The 23,689-nt window shown below is 44.2% G+C and overlaps 4 protein-coding genes and 1 non-coding gene across 6 annotated transcripts; 3 read left to right on the forward strand and 2 right to left on the reverse strand.

Moving 5' to 3' along the window:
* The first annotated feature begins 161 nt into the window (after nucleotides 1–161).
* On the forward strand, nucleotides 162–6,563 carry mpc2b (mitochondrial pyruvate carrier 2b). Its single transcript, XM_076746998.1, has 5 exons — nucleotides 162–531; nucleotides 2,739–2,779; nucleotides 3,294–3,378; nucleotides 3,633–3,744; nucleotides 5,475–6,563. Exons 1-5 carry the CDS (start codon nucleotides 438–440, stop codon nucleotides 5,521–5,523), a joined length of 381 nt encoding a protein of 126 aa, XP_076603113.1. The 5' UTR covers nucleotides 162–437; the 3' UTR covers nucleotides 5,524–6,563.
* A 1,200-nt stretch (nucleotides 6,564–7,763) lies between these two features.
* On the reverse strand, nucleotides 7,764–11,139 carry rpl24 (ribosomal protein L24). Its single transcript, XM_076746997.1, has 6 exons — nucleotides 11,088–11,139; nucleotides 10,886–10,961; nucleotides 9,972–10,082; nucleotides 8,733–8,869; nucleotides 8,186–8,249; nucleotides 7,764–7,894 (listed from the first exon to the last, which is right to left on the reverse strand). The coding sequence occupies exons 1-6, from the start codon at nucleotides 11,090–11,092 to the stop codon at nucleotides 7,814–7,816; spliced, it is 474 nt and encodes a 157-aa protein (XP_076603112.1). The 5' UTR covers nucleotides 11,093–11,139; the 3' UTR covers nucleotides 7,764–7,813.
* Nucleotides 9,345–9,525, reverse strand: LOC143331127 (small nucleolar RNA SNORA23). The gene has a single exon (XR_013078082.1). It is a non-coding gene; the product is annotated as a small nucleolar RNA SNORA23 (small nucleolar RNA).
* Nucleotides 11,140–11,624: 485 nt separating the features above from the next.
* Nucleotides 11,625–16,682, forward strand: cep97 (centrosomal protein 97). 2 transcript variants are annotated; one of them, XM_076747787.1, is made up of 11 exons: nucleotides 11,625–11,745; nucleotides 12,671–12,813; nucleotides 12,934–13,092; nucleotides 13,233–13,334; nucleotides 13,457–13,570; nucleotides 13,672–13,838; nucleotides 13,940–14,104; nucleotides 14,251–14,429; nucleotides 14,573–15,224; nucleotides 15,318–15,393; nucleotides 15,585–16,682. In XM_076747787.1, exons 1-11 carry the CDS (start codon nucleotides 11,709–11,711, stop codon nucleotides 16,104–16,106), a joined length of 2,316 nt encoding a protein of 771 aa, XP_076603902.1. In that variant the 5' UTR covers nucleotides 11,625–11,708; the 3' UTR covers nucleotides 16,107–16,682. The 2 variants fall into 2 exon arrangements, with proteins under 2 accessions (XP_076603902.1, XP_076603904.1); XM_076747789.1 differs by having other exon boundaries at nucleotides 11,654–11,745; nucleotides 12,692–12,813.
* Nucleotides 16,683–17,167: 485 nt separating this feature from the next.
* Nucleotides 17,168–22,982, forward strand: nxpe3 (neurexophilin and PC-esterase domain family, member 3). Its single transcript, XM_076746733.1, has 6 exons — nucleotides 17,168–17,338; nucleotides 18,513–18,713; nucleotides 18,919–19,700; nucleotides 20,565–20,635; nucleotides 20,752–20,970; nucleotides 21,056–22,982. Exons 2-6 carry the CDS (start codon nucleotides 18,621–18,623, stop codon nucleotides 21,607–21,609), a joined length of 1,719 nt encoding a protein of 572 aa, XP_076602848.1. The 5' UTR covers nucleotides 17,168–17,338; nucleotides 18,513–18,620; the 3' UTR covers nucleotides 21,610–22,982.
* The last annotated feature ends 707 nt before the right edge of the window (nucleotides 22,983–23,689 follow it).

Below are 23,689 nucleotides of genomic sequence, written 5' to 3' on the forward strand. Positions count from 1 at the left end.
GAGGTTTGTGTCCGCCCGGTTGTTAAACGCCAGGTAGGAAAAGTAACAAATATATATAAACCAATAATAGCCAAGTTCTGGTGAGGCAAGCCAATGAGGATAGAGGAGTCATGTAACCCCGCCCCTCACGCGGTAGGTTGCGTTGTACAGAAAGTCACCTCGTCGTGTCGGTCAGACCGACGGAAGCTACAGGCGAGCTAGCAGGGCTAGCATGGACATAGTGGTACTGGGGGAAGGTCGCCAGTAGGACAGCAGCATCCTCTCCAATCGTTTGACTCACCTGTCATTTATTTATTTTACAACATCGTGCAAACAGGCAAAGGCGAACTTCTTTGAAAAATTGTGTGGCTGTTAAGAATTTCCTTAGTTAGCTAACCGTTTAGCGAGCTAGCTTCAAGTTGCTCAGTGTCTTCACTTCCATCGGAACATCTACAGTCATGGCTGCGCTGAGAGCGTCCTATCACAGGATTTTGGACAGGATCGAGCACCTGCTGCCCGCCAAACTGAGACCTCTGTACAACCACCCGGCAGGTAATGCAGAGTTTATCATCCAGCCTCTTGATTAGCAGGCTGGGTGTTGTTGGTGGTGCGGGCTCTCTCCAGCTGCTGTACGTGGTAGAAGAGATGTGGACATTCTGTCCTGCAGGGGAAAAAACAGCAGCCGCTGCCTGTTTGTGAAGTCTGAGCCATGTAAAAGTCATTGTTTTAATGTGACATTGTTGCTCGGGGAGACCCTAATCTGCTTGGATAACACCAGCTAAGCAGCTCAGTCTGCGAGTGAGAGCCGCGTTTATGACAGAGGAAGTGTGTGTGTCTGTTGGTCTCTGTGTGTCCTGTAGACGAGGAGTTTATGAGGTGAAGTTGTGAATTTGACAGGAGATCAAAGGTATTGCCATAAAAGAGAAAGACAAAATTTACTGTAATTTCAGTCACCATTGTCATGTTATAGTCATCTTGTTAACTCTGCAGGGATGGGACGTGGTGTCAGTCCCAGGACAGATTTGGACATGAGACACCTGTCAAATAATTACTGACACTCAAATCTGCTCTTATGTTCACACTGTGATGCTGCTGCTTTTAATTCCATCCCTGTCTTGAGTACATCGAGAACAATGTAAAATGGTCAGATTTCTTGTATGTGTACACAAACTTGGTCCTCATAAGTACTGAAAAGCTGTGCTGACATCTTCAGATGCTGACCGACAGTCCAAAACTCAAACATTTGTGTAAAATAAAGTAAAACAGAGAAAAGCAGCAAACAGTCATCTGAAAAAGCAAATACTTGACTTTTTTTCTTAATCTGTCTTAATCTTGAGATACGACATTGATGTAACTCCTCCACAGCCGTGCAGTAACTCCTGCCTTCATGAAGGCGTATTATTTTGTCAACCGACTTTCTGTAAATGAGGGCAGACTGAGTAAAGTCAAAACACCCTCCAGTCGAATGCAGCGAAGTTCAACGTCACCATAGTTAGGACTTATTGCAATAGACTGCAGAAGTCTTTCTAAACTCACTGTGCTTGTGCTGTTCGGTGAGCACAGCTTGCACGTGCATTCAGCTCTCATTGACGCTGATATTAACTAGAGATTAAGGAGTCACTGGCGTCACTGGGGACAGGCTGGTCTTTGTTTTGTCTGACTAAGGGCACCGGAGCTCTGCGTGTCAAGGACAATTCTCTGACCAGGTATGAAGGGGCGGCGACAAAAGCCAACTCCCTCAAAGATGATTTGCAGAACAGGAGTCCTACTTTTTGTTCAGCCTGAGGAAAGCTGATTCCAGACCAGTAGCTTTTTACGATCCTGCTCATTTTTCTTCCCTGTGCTAATTAGGTTTATGAGTCTTGTCCCTGTGGCTCGGACGCACTGAGGTGTCCAGCTGTCTGTTGCTCAGGTACTCAGGCTGGACTGTTTGTTTTAAGTCTAATCGTTTCACGAATTACGAAAGCCTGCGAGAAGGATGAGCTGAAATCAAACCATCTTATCATCATACGTCACCTGATACAACAGACGTGGGCTACATTTCACATGCGGTTATTGTTGTTCAGTGGCGTGGTTTCCCCCGGTCATGTTTTGTGTATTACGGTGTTTAGTTCAGGTTTGAGAGGAGTTCAAAGGTATCGCCATAAAAAAAATAAAATCTCAATAAAAAATTGGCCCACACCTGACTGACATAATGGCCGTGCAGTATTTCATGAACTGCTGTAGAGCTTGAACTGATTGTTTCCATTATCCTTTAATCTGCTGATTATTTTCTTAATTAATCAGTTGTTTTATTGATACAATGATGAAAATTAGTGAACAAAACTCACCATGATGTCTTCAGATCGCTTTCTTGTGTGATCAAAAAAGACAGCTAAATGAGTTATTGAATTTTTTGTTTGTGAAGTTTAATGTAATCTGATTCTGATGATCAGTGTTGGATAAATGCTCGTAGACGAGGACGACAGATCCCAGACCAGCAGCTTGACACACACACGTCCTCCTGTTGTGAAGCCGTTCATACAGAGTTAATGAAGTTCATTTGCTCTGCTTCCAGTGTGTGTTTAGACACACAAGTATCTGTTCCACAGACACTCTTGACTGTGTGGAATTAGGTTTCATCTCATCAACTCGTTAGAAAATCCCAGCAGAGAGAAAACCTTGAAAAAGTGTGAAATGAAAGCAGATGATTGAAATGTCCATTGTTGGAACATAACAGCCACATTTCATGTTTCCCCTTTCTTCTCTTTGAACTTCAGGTCCAAAAACAGTTTTCTTCTGGGCCCCAGTGTTTAAATGGGTAAGTGCTGTTTAACTTGTGTACGTACACTTTGTTACTCGTCACATGTTGCTTACATGTGTTCACGGCGGCCTGTTCGATCAGTGATGCACGTCGTGCTGTTTGAACATCTGAAGATTAAGATTAAGAACAGATCGTCTTCATGCTGTGTAGCAGAAATGTGTTTTCGTTCAATTCGAGTTCCTTTGCTTGCAAACAACCCCTCACCCGCCATGTTCCCGAAAATAATAAGAAACATCTTCTGCATCTGGCCTCGCTAAAATCTTCTTCTTCTCTTGACCTCTATGGCAGTTGGCAGCTGTAAGTGTTTCAGCACTGCCACCTGCTGGACCGCCTCTTACCCCATCCCCTCTAGGACTGGCATGGCGTGAGGCTTTGGACATAAAGGGCTTCACCTGCCACCATTATCTAATTATTAGTCTGATCAATTGAAATAGATCTGTTCACATATAGTAAAAAGAATCCATACCAGGTTTGATGAAGGTCAGAAAACGTGATCTCTTCGTCTCTACAGGGTCTGGTTGTAGCCGGTTTGGCTGATATGACTCGACCAGCAGAAAAACTCAGTACCTCCCAGTCTGCAGTGCTGACAGCCACAGGTGAGCCTCAGCATGAACTCCAGGTGTTACCATGAAGCCTCTGTTCCTTGAATCCTTGATACGTATTTCAGAATTGTTCATTCATCAGAGAATTTGGTTTGAATCTGTGCTAAAGGTTGACTGATGCATCTGCTTTTGCAACATGCTTCGTCAAACAAGTCTTATCTGTCACACGTTGGCCAAAACCTAGACTCTGTTCTCACGAGCAGCCATCAGTGTGCGTAACCTTTGCTCTGACCGTTCTCCTCCGCCAGGCCTGATCTGGTCCAGATACTCGTTGGTCATAATCCCGAAGAACTGGAACCTGTTCTGCGTCAACTTCTTTGTCGGCAGCGCAGGAGCCTCTCAGCTCTACAGGATCTGGAGGTGTGTGGTTAACGTGCACCATAATTGGCCAATCACCAGCTTCTGCCAATGAATTACTTGACCTTCCAACCCAGATTCCTACAAAGTTGGGACGCCGTGTAAAGCGTAAACAGAAAGCAATCATTTGCAAACAAACTGTGTTTACAGACAACAGCTTCACAAAGTGTTCCTGAGCCCATGTATTAATCTCTTTCATACAGTCATGTGTTCACAAAGTGGTGAACCTCTCTCCATCCTCGCTTGTGAACGACTGAGCCTTTCCAGGATGCCCCTTTCATACCCAATCATGATGCTGTGACCTGTTACCAATGAACAGTAAAACATTAAATATGTTGTCTTTGTGCTCATCATCATCATCATCATCATCATCATCATCATCATCATCACACTCTGTTTTATTTCTTTTTTACACAGCGTCCCGGCGTTTTGGGAATCTGGGGTTTATTATCTCAGTTTGAACAGTTTTAAAGATCGATTGTAAAACGTAATGCAGATCTGCAGTAGGCTTCTGTGGAGGACGCGCTCTCTACTCTCTGCTGATCAGAAGTCACTGCGGCTCGTACAGTAAGAGCTTTGGTAAATGTGTAACATACAGTAGTTTTGTGTGCTTTGTTTCCAATGTCAATAATTGACTGAGCTCGGGGACACCAGTTAAAACATTTTCCCTAAAGAGTAAAAACTCACTGAATGACGGTGAGGACTGAGGGACGTGGGGCATTGACAGAGGGACGTCATCACAGATGAACTATCTGTGAGTGAGTGAACGTGATCCCTGTCAGAGCAAACTGTAGTCGAGGAGACGGGGAGTGCCAGCTGTTGGTCAGTTCAGACTTGGTGTGGTTGAAGTGTTTACCAAGTGGAGATTTGACATGAAATTATCATACTTCCCATAATGATGGTAGCCAAAAAAAACAAAACAGAAATTCTATGTAATTTTCTCTATTGTTTATGTGCTGACTACTTATTTTAAGTTTCCCTGATATATTTGACGGATGGTCAAACATGGCCTTCCTCTCAGGCTGCATAAAGGCCTGACAGCCTTCACGAACGGCCTCTCTCTCAGTATTTGTGCTCTTGAGCGATTAAGTGCACATTGACATGACACCAGATAGAAGGCAAGTGTGTGCTACGTCAGAAAAATACCAACACACAGAGCAGCTCACCCACACTGGATGCACACCTCTTCTGTTACTGCTGTGACGCAGCATTCAGAGCTCACCACGGCCCACTGCTGCACGCCAGGCCTGCAGGTGTTGTTAGTGCGATTTATGTCCCAGACAGAAACCATCAAAATAATATTAAATTACGTTTCAGTTTCTGTCCGGTGCACCTCTGTGCGCTTAGATATCTGAGATAATATACAGTAGGTCTGTTTGCATTAGTGATGTGGCATCTTTATTAGTCAGGTCTCACTGAGCTCTGATAAACGTCCACCTGCTGGCAGTCTTAACAGGCACTTTAGCACTCGACTGCTCTCAAATGCTGTAAGTATGGCTATTGGGCCGGACCTGCAATGGAGAGCAACCTGTATTTAGCCTGAGAGGTGAAACCCAGGGCGAAATGCCACTAAATCACTCAGCTGCTGGCTGAGCTTAACGAAGGAACGATCGAATGTTGCTTCAGCTCATGTGTGCCGCTCAGACCGCACAGAAACAGCAAATAAAATGCATTTTGTTCAAGTTTTAATCTTTAATAACATGTTATTTTTCGTATCTTTTCTTCCCTAATAGGTACAATCAGGATTTGAAGGCACAGGCCAAAGAGGCCACAGAGTCCTGAGTGCTTGTCTGTTGCCAACGCTCCACTGCAGTGGACTGAATGGGAGACCACACGCCGGGCACAACCCTGCCCCTTCTCATCATCTCTGCACCATCCCACGTGTCTCCATAACATCCATGCCATAACCATTATTCTACCACATTAAGCCTGTTGTCCCTGTTGGAAATGTGCACTTTTCCTCAAGTTTCAAATTTCCTCAGGGCGTTAACGAAAAAAAAAAAAGGAATAAAAGAAAAAGCGTTTTTTTTAACTGTAGTCAACACACACACAATGAATCATGGTCATCAACGCACAAGTTCTACTTGTTCAGCAAGTTGTGTGATTGTACATTTTTAAACTTTACGTTCATGCTTTATATCTCGTTTTTTTTGTTTTTTTTTTTGCTTTCTCCATCGTCATTTTTCAGGTGTAGCAATCAGTACCTCATGCAATAACTTCCAAAAAAAGAAAATGTAACTCTTGGGTATGTGTTGAACGTAGTTTAAGGAATGTTTCCAAATGAATTTAAGAATGATGTCATCGTCATTTATCTTTTCCTTTACTTATTTATAATTTGACCACAGTCACGGCATCTGTACCTCAGCGCTGATTAAATCATGACTGATTACCGTGCATCGATTCCTTCCATCTCCGTGGCTTTAAGTCTTCGTGTGTGTGAGAGGAAGTCTTCGTTAATGGATCACTCGACTGTATAGACAGATGCTGTTATTTTCTGATTCTCCGATCAGGAACACCAACGCCACATATTTAGCCTGTGCAGCTTTTTATTGTGACTGCTGAGTCAGCAGCTGGTACTGACACGCTAGTGGATCTTTATTATCACAATCTGCTCTTGGAAAGGTGTTTTATATTTTCCCTGTGTAAGAATAGTTGGACATGTTCCTACTATAGTTACATACTTTCTAATCCCCTGACTCTTTTTAATTGGCACCATCCCTTTTGAATATTTCTTGATGTGCTGACTGAACAAATGGCACTTTGGAGGTTGATCATTATGGCTCTGTGGCGATGTAATGCTAATAAATCCTCTTTAACACCAACAGCTGTTTAATGTATGTACATCTCGCTTTAAAAACACAAAGCGACGGAAGCTGCAGACGGAAGAGCTTAAACGATTAGTCGATTAAAGGGGTACTTTTACAAATGAGGATCAATTAACTCGAGGTTAGAGGAACTCAGCCTGTGAAAGATCTGAAAAAAATTGAGATGTTTCGATGGAAGGACTGTGTTGAGGTTTGGAGGGTCGAACTAAAATGATTGAGTTACAATGAAAACTGTAATCCAGCATTTTGGAAGCAGACAAATGACTGCAGTGAGGAGATCTTGGTCTCTGCTGCCTCCATTGTTAAATCTGTCTCTCTAAAGTCTTCCAGCTTTATCAGTGATGCTAAATCACCGGAGTGCCCCTTTAATCTGCTGACAGACATGTCATTGCCGGCTGCCTTGATAAACTAATTTAAGGCATTTGTTCCAGTTCCTCAATTTTGAAGTTTTTCCACTTTTGTCTGATAGTGAGATGAAATCTTGAGTTTTAAACTGTCACTCAGACAACAAGCAATTTGAGGTCTGATGGTCATTTTTCACTGTTTTCTGACTTTTACAGACTTCACATTTAATAAAAAAAATAATTAGTTGCAGCCCTTGTATCTACTGCCTGGGGTCCAACACTTCAGTCATTTTTGAAAGTCAAACAGTTAATGCAGGAGGCTTTATCAGCTGTATGTCTGTCTGTCTGCATATGAGCCAACGTTTACACCACAAACAAGGTCAATCTCACGTTTGAAGGCCTGAGTCTTAGCATGTAGACCACTGAAGCTTAATCAGCCTACACTGTTTACACTCAACTACAGAGCAGCAAATCCCAGTTTCTGATCAGCTGAGCAGAGCACAGAATCATCTGCTGGAGGATCGTTTTCAGATGTGGTTCACATGAGACACGTTTCTTACTGAAGGCACCAAAAACACACCACATCCATCTCAGAGTGGATTTGTTCCACTTAAGGCCTCAAATTTAACAGAACATTTTTACATGACAGAACTCTGGCCTGCCTATTTCAGACTGATACTAAACCAGAGATTGGACTGGTTATTGATCTGTGTCAGATATCAGTACGTCTACCCTTTGACTCTGAGCAAATGCAGGTTAAAGTTGGAAGATCAGATGTATTGGCTGACTGATAAGTTTTCAATATGACCTTGCAGCAACACTGTCTTATTTTCAAAAGACGAAAAAATACAAATGATGGTTAACCACAAAATTTTATTCACAACCATAATCAAAGAGTCAGGTTTAGCGTTTTCCACCGACGCGGGGTGCGCTGACCTTCATGGGCTTAGCAATCTTGGGTTTCTGCGCAGTCTTGGTAGAGGCCTAAAGAAGGAGAGATACATTAAGTACACATCACCTTGTTAACAAAAAAGTTACTTAAATAACGTCAACTGCCTGCTCCTCAGTATTCACTGAATTATTAAGTTCACAGAGCCAAACTAGCCTGTTACGAAACCCAGGAGGTTGAAGTTAACAGTTTGTGAAACGTGTAGTTTTTCTTGCAGAATGCATAAAGAGTACTCTTTGCTATGATAGTCATAACATGTAGACAAAATAACACCTGTGAAGGGAAATAAACAAAACACGATACTACTTCTCGACCTGAGATCTCACCTTTGCACTTGGAGCAGCTGGCTTCTTGGCTGCCTGCTTTGCCTTCTTGGCCTCCTTGGCAGCTCTGAGAGAATAAAGAGAAACAATCAGCCCAACGAAACAAGTGTCATCATCATGCCATCATCTCATCTGTGACATAAAATCATCTGGAAGGGAATAAAGATCAACTGAGGAACTACTTATGGATAAATGAACCATGCAGTCATGTGTCTTCAGCTAATAATGAAAATGAAATACTTGACAATGCATATAATCACACTGATGCAAAACTTGTTAAAAATTCATTATAGCCATAAAGAAAACCTGCTCATTGATTTGCAACACTTCTCAGAATGGCTTAGTACACCTAAAGATATTTAAGGAACAGGCACCAGGGTATTAAAAGGTAAATGTATTATCTCATGATATATATATCGAGATATTACCCAACCCCGATGACTAGTTGTGTGAACGGTCCAAAATAAGGGACAGAGATGCCTTGCTGTTAAATAAAGGTTTACAGGGTGGACCCAACAGTTCTTAATCAACAGATAAATGGATGGTTTACCTGATGGCCTGCTCCCTCTGGGCCTTGCGGACCTCGGGCTTCTGGTTCCTCTTGGCCATGATCTCAGCCAGGGAGGCCCCAGTGATGGCCCTCTGGAATTTCACGGCACGGCGGGTACGCTTCTTTGCCACCTCTTCCTGTTAAAAACACACGATAAAGAAATCTTTATTTATTGCCCAATATCAAAATATCTAACTATGCCCACAGGAAAACATCACGAGCCAGCCCAACCCAACCTCTGATCACTGAAGCACAAAAAAAGGATCAAGAATATCCTGCATCAGTAGCTCACACTGTGTTCACTTTGGTTCAGGTCACATGCAAAATACTGGAGGCCTTTTATGAAAGAACAGAGACTTGGATGCTCAACTAAACCACAAAACTGAACTGCAGTCTACAGCTCTGCAGTTACAGTTGGAACCAAAACGCCATAAACAGCAGTGAATCTTCTTTTAACCACTTTTTTCAGGGTGCAACTGATTAACACTTAACATCATTACATTTTAAACCAAATTCAGCCTTGCACCATCCCTGAAATGCTATCATTTAAAAAGTGTTAGCTGTAGTGGAATCAAACTGAGCATAACACAGTCGAAGCTGGTGCGTGTTGTAGCGTGTAGGAGAATTTGGAGGCTGGCCGATGGTGAGATGTCAATGAAGACGTCAAGGGCCAGTACTATGATCTCCAGTTGTTCTATGGCTGCAGGTGTGGAGTGAGTGCTGCTGCCCAGTCTGCAAAACACAGTCCAGCAACAGCACATAGCACAGACATACACCATGCACACCATCCACCCGCAGCCAAGATAGTATGCATAAACGAGTAAGAGTCTAAATATTACTACATATTCATCAATATGGTTTGGTGAAGACAAAACCAATTCCCCATGTATTACCCAAGAGGTGGCATGTTAGCAGTGCTTTTACTGAAGGGTGAAAGTCCTGCAAAGATGTAATGACTAGTTAAAAACAATCACGGTACTTTTGCCATTTTGACAGCTGTTATAAGCAGCATAATCAGCACATACTGCTAAAAAAGCAAGTCTGTTACCAAATTCTCAATCATATCTGCACCGGACAATAACTGCTGGGCCAACAAATACTACTTTAAAAGCAGATATAGGCTGCTTTTATCAGTCACACCATACAATTATATGCAGGCTTAATATCTGCGTGTAAATTAAAACTTTCAACAGCTTGTTACTGTATTCACAGAACTATACACAAAGGCCCGTTACTTACAGACTGTCCCTTCTTGTGCTTGCGTCTGTACAGCACAGTCCAGTTGATCTGTCGTGGATTCCTCTTGGCCAAGAAGGCAGACTCACATTTGGCGTTCAGAAACTGGAACACCTGATGAAGACAAGAAACTCAACTGAGTGGTTTGTTATATTTACGATTTCTTTACAAAGGCCATGACCAAAATCACTCCCACGGATCACTAATCCTTTACAACAGACACTCATCAATTCACTATGGTGTGCAGACACTTATGGATCATCATCGTTTTACGACATCGACGGGTGCTGTGTTGCCTGATTTATATAATTTCCTCTACAGAACGTGAGACAATGTATTGGGATTGTGAACAGAAAGTGGTGTAAGTGCATATAAAGAAATTCACACACTCCAATATGCGAAGATGTAAACATAGTGAACTATAATATAATTGGGGATTGATTTTTCACACAAACTTAAAAACTGAGAAATGCAAATGTTTAAAGTCTGCATCTTTAGATAACTAAAGTATTTTCCGGGAAATACAGTACAATAAAGTGATTTAATACTCTTAAAGTACTACTAAAATACTTGACTGCTCGTCTGACACAATTTATATATCAGGCTAGTAAATACATACATTAACATTTTATTAACATTGCCAAGCTCTTCAATGGTTGTGAAGATGTGTACTAATGGAAAAATAATCGAGATTAGTTACTACATTATGATGCTACCAGTTTATGCTAGCAGCTAACGATAACAAGTGTCACTTTATTCGGAGACGACTAGGCCTATCCAGGAGACGGCTATGTTACAAACAGCTTTATTAAGCGACAAGTAACACGAATACGACTACGTAATCCAGTAAAATATATCTAACACCACATACAGAGACAGTGGAAAACTGGAAAACCGGTGTCGGCCAGAATAGTTACCTTTCCGTCTATCCTGGCGTATCGGCGGCCATGGCCGGGGTATATTTTATACCCGCTGAAACTGCACAACTCGACCCTGAAAACGACAAATATAAGGCATCACCAAAAGAAACGGGTACAAAGTTACTCTTCATGAGGAAAGCGTAGTTAAATTGTTTATTTAAGAGTTCAGATGGAATTTGATTTTATTCCGTACACTCACTTCATGATGGCTACGAGAGGGCACAAAACCGGAAAGAAAGATGACGGAAGCGGAAACTGAACTGGTAGATGGCAAATCGATATTTATGAAATTATAAACTATCCATATTTTCGGTCGGATTAACCCATGGTTAATTATTCACTCATGACACACACGTATAAATCATTTATATTTTCGTAAAAATGTTTTCATCAAATTAATACTTTGGCCAATCAGCACGAGGTTGACGTCACACTCTGACGGTTGCCTAGCAAGCGGGACAGCAAGCGGTCAAGAAATACTTTATGGGTTGATAATACGATAGTGAAGAGGTTAATCAAGCAAATAAAAAAAAATTAACATCGCATCTACGCCGTTTTGTCATTGATGTTACTGCACACCTCCTCTATTTCTTTACTACAACCTGGCTGGCGATAGGAAACGAAGATACAATTGTAGTCTTTTCAGAGCGACAAAGACGCCACTGTGCAATGACCGGGACGAGCTCCTTAAACTACATTTCCCAGAACCTCCCTTTTTAGTCGTTTGACAAGCGGCAGATGCTTCTTGTCTTTCACGCTATAGTCTGCAGCTAGCTAAGAGAGTTGTTAGCTAACGCCGGGTGTTGTCTGAGGCGACAGGATGGGTGTATCAGATTTACAGTTTGATACAAATGCTGGTAAGTGGTTTGATAGTTGCTTTGCTCAGACAGTGGTGGTTCATTTTTGTTCAGCCGTTGCGAGTATGTTCATTAGTCAATAGCTAACATTAGCTAGTGTGAAACACCACCTAGTCCCGCCGTTAGCAGACGGTACTGACATGAAGTGTGTCAGAGGATGCAGACCAAAACATTCCGTGTCAGTCCTCCTGGGTCTAACACATCGTCTCGTAGCAAGTTTAACAAACCTTAGAAATCAAACCAGCGCGCTTTGTGTGGCCTTAACGTTCTGCAAGTTATTGATTGTAAAAGGTAAATCGTTGCGAAGTATAAATTTGGCAGTATATTGATTTCCTTCTTCTCATGTTAGATCACATTTGATAGGATTCCTGTCCTCGGATGTCGTCAACAGCAGTAACAATTACTTGTGATCATTTAACCATTATTCTAAATCAGTGGACGAAGCTAGTGAAGGTCCCTGATGTGTAGAATGACTAACATATTTTCTTTTGTTACTTGGCAGATGTTTGTCTGTGATTACCCAGAGGTAGCTTTACCTATATCACAAAACGGGGTATGGGTGCAGGGGCAATGGGTTACACAGGCGATTTAGTATTACACTGTTTAGAAAGTCTGCAATTACCTTAATGTAATTCAGTAGCATTACTGATTAGTCTGGCAATGCCCTCCATGACCCCAGTTTCAACCCAGGGTGTGTGTCAAACAGCTGAAGTGTCAAGCCACCTAACTCAAGATAATCCTGATCACAGTTAATGGACTTTTATCTGTTAAATTAGTGGCGTGTCTGCCCCCATCTTTACTGAAGGTGTATACTGTTTGTAGGCTTGGCTGCTTTTAGATCTTGTGCATTATGTATCTATGGTGATGAAACTGATAGTTGTGGTTGGCAAGTCTGTTTTATCTCCACTGTCTTGACTCCTGTAAGGACCTGTGGTGGATCTTTCAGCCAGCGGTATGCAAAAGCTGGATCCTAGTTTCACCTGCTCCGAGGACACCCACACTCTCATTCTGGACCGTAACCACATTATGAAACTGGACCACCTGGAAAGGAGTCCAGGCCTTCAGCAGGTATCTAAACCACTGAACCCTTGGCTTGGTTTTCATCCTTTATTTACAGGCTTACTGCACAGTCACAAGTGATTTAGTGCCTTTTTTTAAGTGTCTTTTGATTAATCTTTCCCTCTTTAGCTCTCTGTAGCCAGTAACCGTCTGGTCAGAATGATGGGTGTGTCTCGGCTAACAGAGCTGAGAGTCCTCAATCTTCCCAATAACAGTATTGGATACATCGAGGGGCTGAGAGATCTGCCGCACCTGAAATGGCTCAATCTGTCTGGAAACAATATTAAGGTGAGGAGAAGAGAGATGCTCACATACTGATAAATCACATGTAATTTATTTCCAAAAATGCCATTGCATAAATGAAGGCATGAGTTTCAGCCCACTTGGTAATATGTTACATGTTTGACCGCTGTCCACTCTTTCCACAGGTCATTGAGCAACTAAACAACTGTGTTTCCCTTCAACACCTGGATCTGTCCGACAATAACATATCTACCATCGGTGATCTGACTAAACTGGTGGCATTAAAGGTGAGTGCTGGAGCCTCTGAGTTCAAGAGACAGCCTGAGCAAAAACTGACTATTTAATCATTTACAGTTTAAGTGTCAGTTTTCTTTATGCATTATTGATTACGTTGCTGTTGATTTTGCAGACACTTTTACTCCATGGAAACAGCATTACAACACTTCGTACTGTTCCTGCTCACCTCCCTGCACATTTATCTATCCTCTCCCTGGCAGAGAATGAGATAAGGGATCTTAATGAAGTAATGATCTGTTCCCTTTTTTGAAACACCAGCATTCATTGCCATTTTTGTTACATAGAAGCTAATTACTATTAACTGACTATTTTCTGATTATTCCGTAGGTGTCATATCTGGCGCCTCTCCATGACATGGAGCAGCTGTCCATTATGAACAACCCTTGTGTTATGGCGACCCCCTCCTTGCCAGGTTGTGATTATCGGCCCTATATTATGAGTTGGTGCCTAAGCCTAAAGGTCCTGGACGGCTACGTTGTGTCACAGAAAGAAGGGTGTGTACACTGCCATGGTGCTACACAGTTAAGATTGATGTTGGAATATTATCCAAATGCTTGAATTTCTTATTTATGGTGCACAATTGTTACAATTACAGTCTCAAGGCAGAGTGGCTCTACAGTCAGGGAAAAGGACGTTCATATCGACCTGGTCAGCATGTTCAGCTTGTTCAGTACCTGGCCACAGTTTGCCCTCTGACGTCATCGCCGGCCCTCGAGACGGCCGAAGATGCCAAACTGGAGAAGATCCTCAGTAAGCAGAGGTAGAAATCTGAATTTAAAAAATATATAGAGAGAGAAAAATCATCCAACACTTACTTCAAGGCCATGATAACCCCACCATACATCTGTCTTAAATGGAAAATATTTACTTAAACGTCCTCCTTGAACTGACCTTGTCGCCTCTCAGGTTTCACCAAAGGCAGCTGTTGGAGGAGACTGGAGGAGGCTGTCCCAGCCCTCCTCGTCCAACTCAGCTGGATGTGGAGAGCCACAGTCCTTCACATGCAGTCCCACAGGGGGGAGCTAGAGAGATGAAGAAAATCAGTCCGCCCGCATCAGCCACTGCTCCATCGGTCCGGGAGGCAGGTAAGAGGACTGCTTTGTCACTGTGTGGGACAGCTCCGATGGACATCGTGCGTTTGTTTTTATTGTTTCTCTTTGCAGAAAGCTGCAATGCAGTGCTTTCTTCTTCATCATTTCAGCTGTTTGGTGTGTCTACTTTTGTACAGAGCCAGTCATGCAGTTTAACACCTGGGTGGGCTGTGATTCTTCCCACCCACCATTGCAAGTAGTTCACAGCCCAAGGCTCGGAGAGGAGCCCATCTTTTTAGAGGACGTGCAGACAGATGAGGACAAACTCAATGGCAGCACGCTTTCCTCAGAGTCCACCTTTCTCCCCTTCACATCGGATCTGGAGGCACAGACGACCCACTCTGACAGCGAGGATGAGACGGAGACATTTGAACCTGATTCCCTGGCTCCGAAGCGGCCAGCACAGCCCAAAAAGCACAACACAAACAAGACACACCATTCTCCCCCAGTGGATAAGAAAGACAGGGGTCTTGAAAAGGATGCTATGTCTGGTGCAGCCACAACAGCTGGATCACTGGAGGTCAGAGTTAGGGCACCACAAAATGATCTGGAAATATCGTCCGACTTTGGTAAAGCGGAGTTGGAAGAAGCCCCCAAACAGGAAGAAGTTGGTACGTGTGCCAGTAAATCAAGTGCGATGGAAGCAGACAGGGCAGCGGTCAAAATCCAGTCATGGTGGAGGGGACAGCACACTCGCTGTTGTCACCCCATGGCCAGAGAGGTGCGCAGCGAAATCCGCCTGCGCAGGATGCAAGAACACATCCTCTTCCTGTCTGAAAGGCTCGATAGGTAACTGATTGACCGTCAGCGCCGTTTGTTTTATGTTTTACTAGTGATACGGGACTGGTTGTACTAATAGGTAAAAATGGGATGTGTTTGCAGGGTGCAGCAGCAGTATGAAGAAGAAAGGTTACAAAGGCTCGTTCAGGAAGAAGCTGTGAAGTTCCTGTGGAAAGAGGTCAGTGATTGAAGTTGTCATTTATTGTCATTATTTGTGATGACCGACTAATCGGCCATCAGACCAATTGACTGACACCCTTAAAGCTGCTAGCATGTCTAAAAATGGCTAAATGGTCTATTATTGGCTTTGAAGCGTGATTCCCATGGCGGACTCATTCGTTTGACACTTTTCCTGTGTTCTCCTTGTAGCTCCAGTCTATGCAGCAGTGGAAGCAGTCTGTGGAGCAGCAGCTGGCCACCATTACTCAGGCTGTCACCCCGGCTCAGATCTCAGCTCCAGGACTACGCGAGGCTGCCCTGCCTGCTGCATCCGGCACGACAAACCCACCCAGTGCAGATGTCTCCTTCCCTGACTCCGGCTTCCAGTCAACAGGTGATCAGCAGGTGGCGCAGGAGGACAGCTTCCTGAGCAGCGGGACGGCAGACTCTTTGAAGACAGTGCGAGCACTGAGCCCCGTTCGCAGCGGCTTCGCTGGTTGTGGCAATGGTGTGGACAGCGCAGACTGCAGCCTGCTGGAGCAGTACCTCTCCTCTGTGCAGCAGAGGGAGGAGGAGGCCGAGGAGGTTATCAGTGATAGAACAGAAACACCACAGCCCTCCTCACCAGCATCACCCAGCAAAACAACACAGTCCAGTTCCCCCCCGCCGAAGGCCGCTGACAACCAATCAGAAGTGCAAAGAACGGAGGAAACCACTCCTGGCCCTGTGTGAGGGTCTACACCTAAAAGACACCTGTACAGAACTACTGAGCGTGTGCTGGCCGTCACATCGAGATGCTTTGCTCACTCTACAGACTTGGGGCATGTCTGACAAATCTCGAATGACAGTGAACTTAGTTTACCTTTGTTTATCAAAACAATACCTTACTGTGAATGCAACGCAAGTTTTTTTATACTTCACTATTTGGATCTGTTGTGGTATTCAATGGACACGTCTCTCTCTGTAAAGACGATGCTTGTGATGTGGCTTTTATTAGTAACTTGAAAGCAGTTATTTAATGCTGAAATACAGTGAGTAGGTGACTGAAGACCAGGCATGGTATAACATATTCTCTTTATCGACATCTACTAATACATTAAGCACACGGGATAAACTGCAGTTACTCAGATTAGTGGATATGTTAAACGTAGCGCACTTGTAACCTCAGATATATATAACACATGAAACGACAAGCATACAATCTGTGACCACGTACAGTCTTTACAGCTGAACTGTAACATCCTTCTTAAAAAAAAGTGAATAAATCTCTTGTTATTCATACAGTTTCATATGATGCTGAAATCTTGGAAGAACTGTGGCTGAAACCATTATTTCCATTATCAAGTAATGTGATTATGTCTGGTTAACAGATTTCCATTAGAATAAGTGGTGTCTTAATGAGGGAGTCTTCCAGTGGGGACGCCTGTTTTCAGCCAATAACAGAAAGAGGTGAAGCCATGCAATCCATCACGAAGGATATTCATTACAGTGCTTTTTATGTCAGGCTGTCAGGCTAAAGAGGGCACATTGCTTACAAAGAGTCGTTCTCTGTCTCTAGAGTAAAGCATTAATGGACGTTTTGTTTCAGCGCAGTAGAACAGCTGCACGTCATGACTGCAGCAGCAGCAGCACCGTGTTTATTCACGGCGAGGCCCAGCTGATATGAAGGATCCGTCTCCCGGTCATTACAACAGAATGACAGCTGGAAGGGATCCGGTTAAATCTTAAATTACTCACCACCAGAGGACGCAGCAATACTGAACCACCATTAAACCCACCCCCACCCCCACCATATTTTCGTTCCATCAAGACCAGACCACAGAGAGAGCAGGTCTGTCTTGCAAACCACACCGTCTCTGATGCGCCTCGCAAGCCGCCTGAGTCTCCTCTCCGCCGGCCAGCCGTCGCACCATCACCCACCTCCTCCGGCGGTTCGACATCACGCTAACCTGTCGCCATAATGTGTAAGTAGGGGAGCATACATGGCTAACAAACGCCTGCATCCCCGGCGTTAACGTTAGCTAACAAGGCTACGCTTGTCTAAGTACTGGAGATGTGTAGTACTCTGCAGCCGTGAACCGACTGCGTCTCTTTGTGGTCGACTGCTGCGTCGTTGCAGCCGCTGACATGATGGAGGATGGAAGATCTGGAAAATGTAACCGGTGTGATGTTTAATGTCTTAGTCATCAGTGCCGTTTTTATAAAGTAGGTCCACGAGAATTCGGAGCGGTATGGTCGTGTTTATGGGGGGGGGGGGGGGGGACGGGCTTCATTCAACTTAAGGGAAGCACAGGACTAAGTTCACCTCAGTGGGGAAATGTCATCAGCAACGATCAGCGATTAATCAATAATAATGAATCTGCAACATTTGGATTTTTTTTTTCTGGATGTGTCACCATAGCCTTTATTTAATTGTGATGGGTTTTTAATCTTTGAACATTAAGGTGCGTCAGTGAGCCCTCATGAACTGGTAGCAGACAGACTCAGTTTGTAATGGTTTCATTACTGCTCCGGTCTTGAAACACAGTTTAGGACTTGGCTTGGAACTTGTTGGTCTTCATTTATTCGACGCTGGATTTAATAGCCAAGATTTGTGACATACATGTGACTTTGGCCTACCTCTTTTGTTCAGATCGGCTAAAACATTGGTGCACATCAGTCTGGTTATTGTGTCTATATATTCTGACCACGATTGAGATTAAGTGATTCATTAAACTAATCCTTGACCTTGGCAAGTGTAATCAACTTCATATCAGATCCTTTTATCTTTCTTCTATCTATCTTCTTTTATCTTTCAGCCATATCACGTGGCTGTTGCCAACAGATCAATTACAGTCACACAATAACCTCATGTCACCCATAAACTTGACAGCATTGAAGCAACCTTTGTCATATAAGAAAGTGGCTTCAGACTACATGATTGAATTAGAAACAGAGAACTTTGTTCCCTTTACTAAGCTGCGTCAATTAGGTGTACGTGTCTTCTCATGTCTGATGAGGACTCCTGTCCTCACACACAGGCAGGTCACACATACTGCTCAGACAAAGATCAGCCTTTTCCTGTTCCTTTTCTCTGCCTTCATAAACATGAATAGAACAAATGCTAGTTTTCTGTTTGTTCATCCTTCACGCCAACAGTGTTCACTCAACTGCGTCGGGCGCTGAGGACGAAATGATGCCATCATCACCGCGGTGACAGTGAAGAGTCAAACAGGGCCTGATCATGGGAGACAGAAGGAGGTCACCATGTGCCGAAATCTCTCCAAATACACCCTCATCTTCCTCTTTGTCGCCCTGTCTGGCCTCATCTTCCTGCTGTGCAACATCCACACTGTGGAGGTGGGGATGGCTTTTTATTGATGTTTTTCTGAACTGATACACTGATCACTTTCAGTTTTATCTTTTAACATGTTTTGTGTCTTTTTCATAATACTGTCTATACACAGACCTGTTGTATACAAGCCTGTTGCCTTTCATGCATTTTGATCTGCGAGTCAAAGGTTGGTGGTCCCATCCCTCTTCCCTCTCCTCTGTTTCTCTTCAGAACTGGAACTGCCACACTGTTTCAGCCCTCTACCAGCTCCAGAGCAGGATCCAATCATCCTTCATCCCAGTGAACCTGCCTACTTTCTATCACAACCGCACCTTTTGTGCCCATTTGGGCCAGAAACCCTCCCCTGAAGATGAGCTGGAAGAGCGCTACCTGTTGGACTCTATCACCTGGCCCGGGCCTCCGCCTCGCTCTACACCAACTGCCCTGCGCCAGACGAGTGACCCTGTGCACAGCCTGTTCGCCATCCTCCCCACCAAAGTAGGACGGGAGTGGCATGTGGGCGACCAGCTGGAGGTCCTGGTCCAAATGCACGACTTCCAGGGTCGTCCCAAGCACTACGGTGGGGATTTCCTTTTGGCCAGACTGCACTCCCCTCAGCTTGGAGCAGGTGTAGCTGGACAGGTGTTGGACCACAAGAATGGAATTTACTCGGCTCTGTTCCCCCTCCTCTGGGTGGGGTCTGCACGGGTGGAGATCACACTGGTGCACTCCAGCGAGGCCGTCGCTGTGCTGCGACGGCTCAGGGAGGAACGACCCGATCGAGTGTTTTTCAAGAGTCTATTCCGCTTGGGCTTCATATCTGAAACTACTGTGTGCAATATGTGTCTGCCCCCCGATCAGCAGCCGCTGTGCAACTACACAGACCTCTACACAGGGGAGCCCTGGTACTGCTACAAGCCCAAGGTGCTCAACTGTGACACCAGAATCAACCACGCCAAAGGAGGCTATCTGAAACACCTCATCACCAACAAAGAAGCATTGCTCTTCCAGAGGTTTGTGTCACTACAGGATGAGGGAAATGTGTCATGATGTGACATCAGCTCGTGTTGTGTAAAAGCTAACTGAAGTATTATTCTGTCGAACAAAACCAACAATAAACTAACAGATACTGCCTGGCTAGCCAAAGCCTGACAGAGATTATTCCTCTGTACCTTCAGTGTTGTTCAAAAACTAAGATAGAAACAGAGAAATGAGCCTCAGTGTAGCACTGGCTTACATTTTATTACCACAAATGTTGGCACTCAAGGACAAATCAGAGAATCACCAAAGTCAGTTCAGCTCATCCTCTGGAGATCATGCGTGTTTGATCAAAATTTCCGGCAAGCCATCAAATAGTTGTTTGCAAAATTTGACAGACTGACACTGAAATCTATAGATCCAATCTATAGATCTGTATCACTAGAATGGCTAAAAAACAGAATTGAGCCTCACATTGCACATCCTTCATTAGCATGAACAGTCACATGCACAGTCCCGATGTTCCCTTTGTAAAAAATGAAACTATCTGTACATTTGTGAGCTGTTTTTAAAGGTTTGTGCCTTCAGTAGGAACTGGGCTCAGGGCTGAGTGTTGGATTTTTTCATGGGATTTGTTGATGGTGACAAAACAACAGGGAGACTGTGGCTCAGGAGGTTGAGTGTTTGTGTGCCATTCTGAAGGTTGGTGGTTTGATCCCCGGCCTCGGCAGTCCACATGTCGAAGTACGGGCAAGATACTGAATCCCAGCCTGCCCCCGATGCTGTGCCATCGGTGTGTGAATTCATATGTGCGTGGCTTTGGATAAAAGCGTCTGCCAAAATTACTGATTGCAACTGTAACATCACCAAAACCTGATCAACTGTTTCTTGTATCTTAGTGGTGTGAACATCAAGGTTCACATACACTCTTCAGGACCCGACAGAATCAACGTGCTGCCTCCCAGGAAAGGTACAGTATGCCTGCAGGGTAATGTTTGTACTTCATGTATTGTGTTACAGCATGTGCATGCTTTGATTCATTCCATTTAATGAATTTTGTCTGCAACATTTCTCACTTTGTATCAGATATGGCAGAGGGAAAAAGCACCATGAAACCAGAATCTATTAAGTTTGCACCGTCTGGATATTACTACGCGGACTCGTGGAGGCCATTCGGTGGCGTTACGATGCGCCAGTTCAATGAATCCTCTGCTATCACTCAGTGTCTGAAGAACAAGGTGATCAACATGTATGGAGACTCTACCGTCAGGCAGTGGTTTGAGCACCTCATTGCTTTTGTGCCAGGTGAGCTGTTCATCTCTTCTTCTACCTTCACCCTCAGCTTGTGTATCCTTCGCACTGTAACGTCCGTTTATTCCACCTTCCCCAGAATTAAAGGAGTTCAACCTGCGCAGTCCTAAAAACGTGGGTCCTTTCATGGCAGTGGACAGCTCCCATAATATTCTCTTAAAGTACCGCTGCCATGGCCCGCCCATCCGCTTCTCCACTGTCATGTCCAGCGAGTTGCGGTACATCTCAAATGAGCTGGACGGCCTCTCGGGGGGTCCCAACACTGTCGTGGTCCTCAGCATTTGGGCCCATTTCAGCACCTTTCCCGTGGAGGTGTACATACGGCGGCTCCGTCACATTAGGCGGGCGCTGGTGCGACTCCAGGACCGAGCGCCAGGGACGATCGTTGTGATCCGCTCGGCCAACCTCCAAGCCCTGGACCAAGAGGTGAGCCTGTACAACAGCGACTGGTACTCCCTGCAGCTCGACGACGTGCTCAGGGCCATGTTCAAGGGCCTGAACGTCCTGCTGGTGGACGCCTGGCAAATGACTGCCGCGCACCACCTTCCTCACGCCCTCCACCCACCTCAAGCCATCGTCAAGAACATGATAGACATGCTTCTGTCTTATGTTTGCCCAGTGAAACAGAGCTAACAGAAACGGAACCGTGACGATACCGTTGTTGAGGACTTTGCCGTGTGAATTCACCAATCAGCTCTTCAATTCCACACAGGCTTTTTTTTTATAAAATACGTTCTTCTCCAAAGCTACATACCCTTTAAATACTGTCCTCATGGAGAGATTTGCCAGACGTCTTGTACTGATCTCTGTTTACTTGCCTGTTGTGTTTGATTTTGAGTCCCATGAAGCAAATTTGATTCTGGAAATGCCAAAGACTTTGGCACAGTGATTGTTCCTGCCCATCTGTTTTTGTTACCAAAGTGCTTCGCTCTGAGTTATTTTTGACCATGATTTGACTGACAAACTGCTAATCTCTCTCTCTCTCTCTCTCTCTCTCTCTCTCTCTCTCTCTCTCTCATATATACATATTTATTTGTCAGTTGTGCCAAAGCTGAACACTCACTGGGTTCTTGTTTGTAAGCTTTTCCTCAGGCTGTTAAGACTGAGCTCTCATCTTCTGAGGCCCGTGTTGACCACAGGACGACAAATGAAATACAGCTTTCTTTGGTTTTCTGTCACTACACACTGCAGCCGAACTACATCTGTAGGTGTGCCCGATTTAGTTCCTAGTTTTAAATGTTGTGTTTACACAGTACGACCATCACTGTAACAGAAGGTAAATGGTAGAAATGCCTGTGTTTTATATAACACTGCTCTCATTCTCACAGTGATGGCTCGCAATTTTTATATCCTTAGACATCACTTCAAGGATGTCTGTCCTCCTCTGTCTTTGGGGTCCCTCCTCATCCTCTCAGTTGACGTACAGCTGGTCATTTCTCTGCCTGACAGATCAGCCTCTCAGCCTTTCGGGCTCTCCAACCTTCAGCTTTCACACAGCTTTGGTAAAACGAAAGCACATTACGCCAAATGCCGTCGGCGGTGTGCATTGAAGCTTGACCTTTGCGTACACGCAACAGAGTGGGCGTTGACGTTATCAGGTCTGTGTGATGCGAAGAGAAAATGTGCCTATTTTTCTGTCTGATCCTGTTCGTCCCTGACAATGATCAGAAGCTGGTTATGAAGAGACTTAGTCATAACTTTTAAGAGCAGATTTGCTGTCATGTTTGCCAGTATTTGCTGTTGTCAAATGTGTGCTTTTCTATCTGTAATAATGAGCATGACTGTATTTGGAAGCCATTGTCATTTGCTTACTCAAGGTTTGAGGTTTGAGATGGAGCTGGGCGACATGTCGCTATAATATTTTTATCACTAAGTGGGGCTATGATGTCAGAATTTAATCGGGATCATATGCTGGTGATGCATCTTTGATCATGCCTTTTCCTGATCTGAAAGCCTTCGGCACAGTTCAATAAACCAAACTGTAACAATGGCAGCATCAAGAGTCACTGATCAGTCTTGTGTGTCTTTTTCAAAAGGGACCTGGTCAAGAGGGCAGAGTTACATTACAATAGTAAATACAAGCAGGGTGGAAAATGAACTTTTTTTGTCCTCTGGCTAGATGGTTGGGGAATGCTCAGTGTGTGAAGCAGATCCAGCAGCCATTTGCACATTTTCCCAGCAGCTGGCTGGTGGCTGCTGCTAATTTTATGGCCTGAAAATAGCAGCAACAGTATCCTGACTCCTCGCAACAGGCTGCTGTCACACACTAGAAGATAGGAAAGTAACATATTTGTCGTCATCTCGTGACACGCTTCCACCTCGTCTCACCTTCCTCCTTCATATTCCCTTTTGAAGAGAGGTTTTCAGAGCGGCTGAAAATGATGAACACTAAAGCAAATGTCAAGGAGTGAAAGCACGCCATCTGATGAGTCAGACTGAGCATCCTCAAAAGATAGAGACAAAGACAAAAGACAAAAATAGATGCAATTACTTTACGTTTCATCCGACCCTAAGTGTTATCGTACCGCTGCTGCCCTCGTGGGACAAATAAAGGAATATTGAATTTAATTGAAGATTTGCTTTTAATTCAGTCAGTTTATGTTTGTTGAGGTAATGGGTACACACAGGAAGTCATTGTGGTATTGATTTTTGGTCACATGACCCAGCTTTGTAGTTTGAGCAGAGGAAAAAGGGAAAAAATGAAGGTACAACA

This window comes from Chaetodon auriga, chromosome 13, assembly GCF_051107435.1.
Source record: "Chaetodon auriga isolate fChaAug3 chromosome 13, fChaAug3.hap1, whole genome shotgun sequence".
NCBI classification, from domain to species: domain Eukaryota; kingdom Metazoa; phylum Chordata; class Actinopteri; order Chaetodontiformes; family Chaetodontidae; genus Chaetodon; species Chaetodon auriga.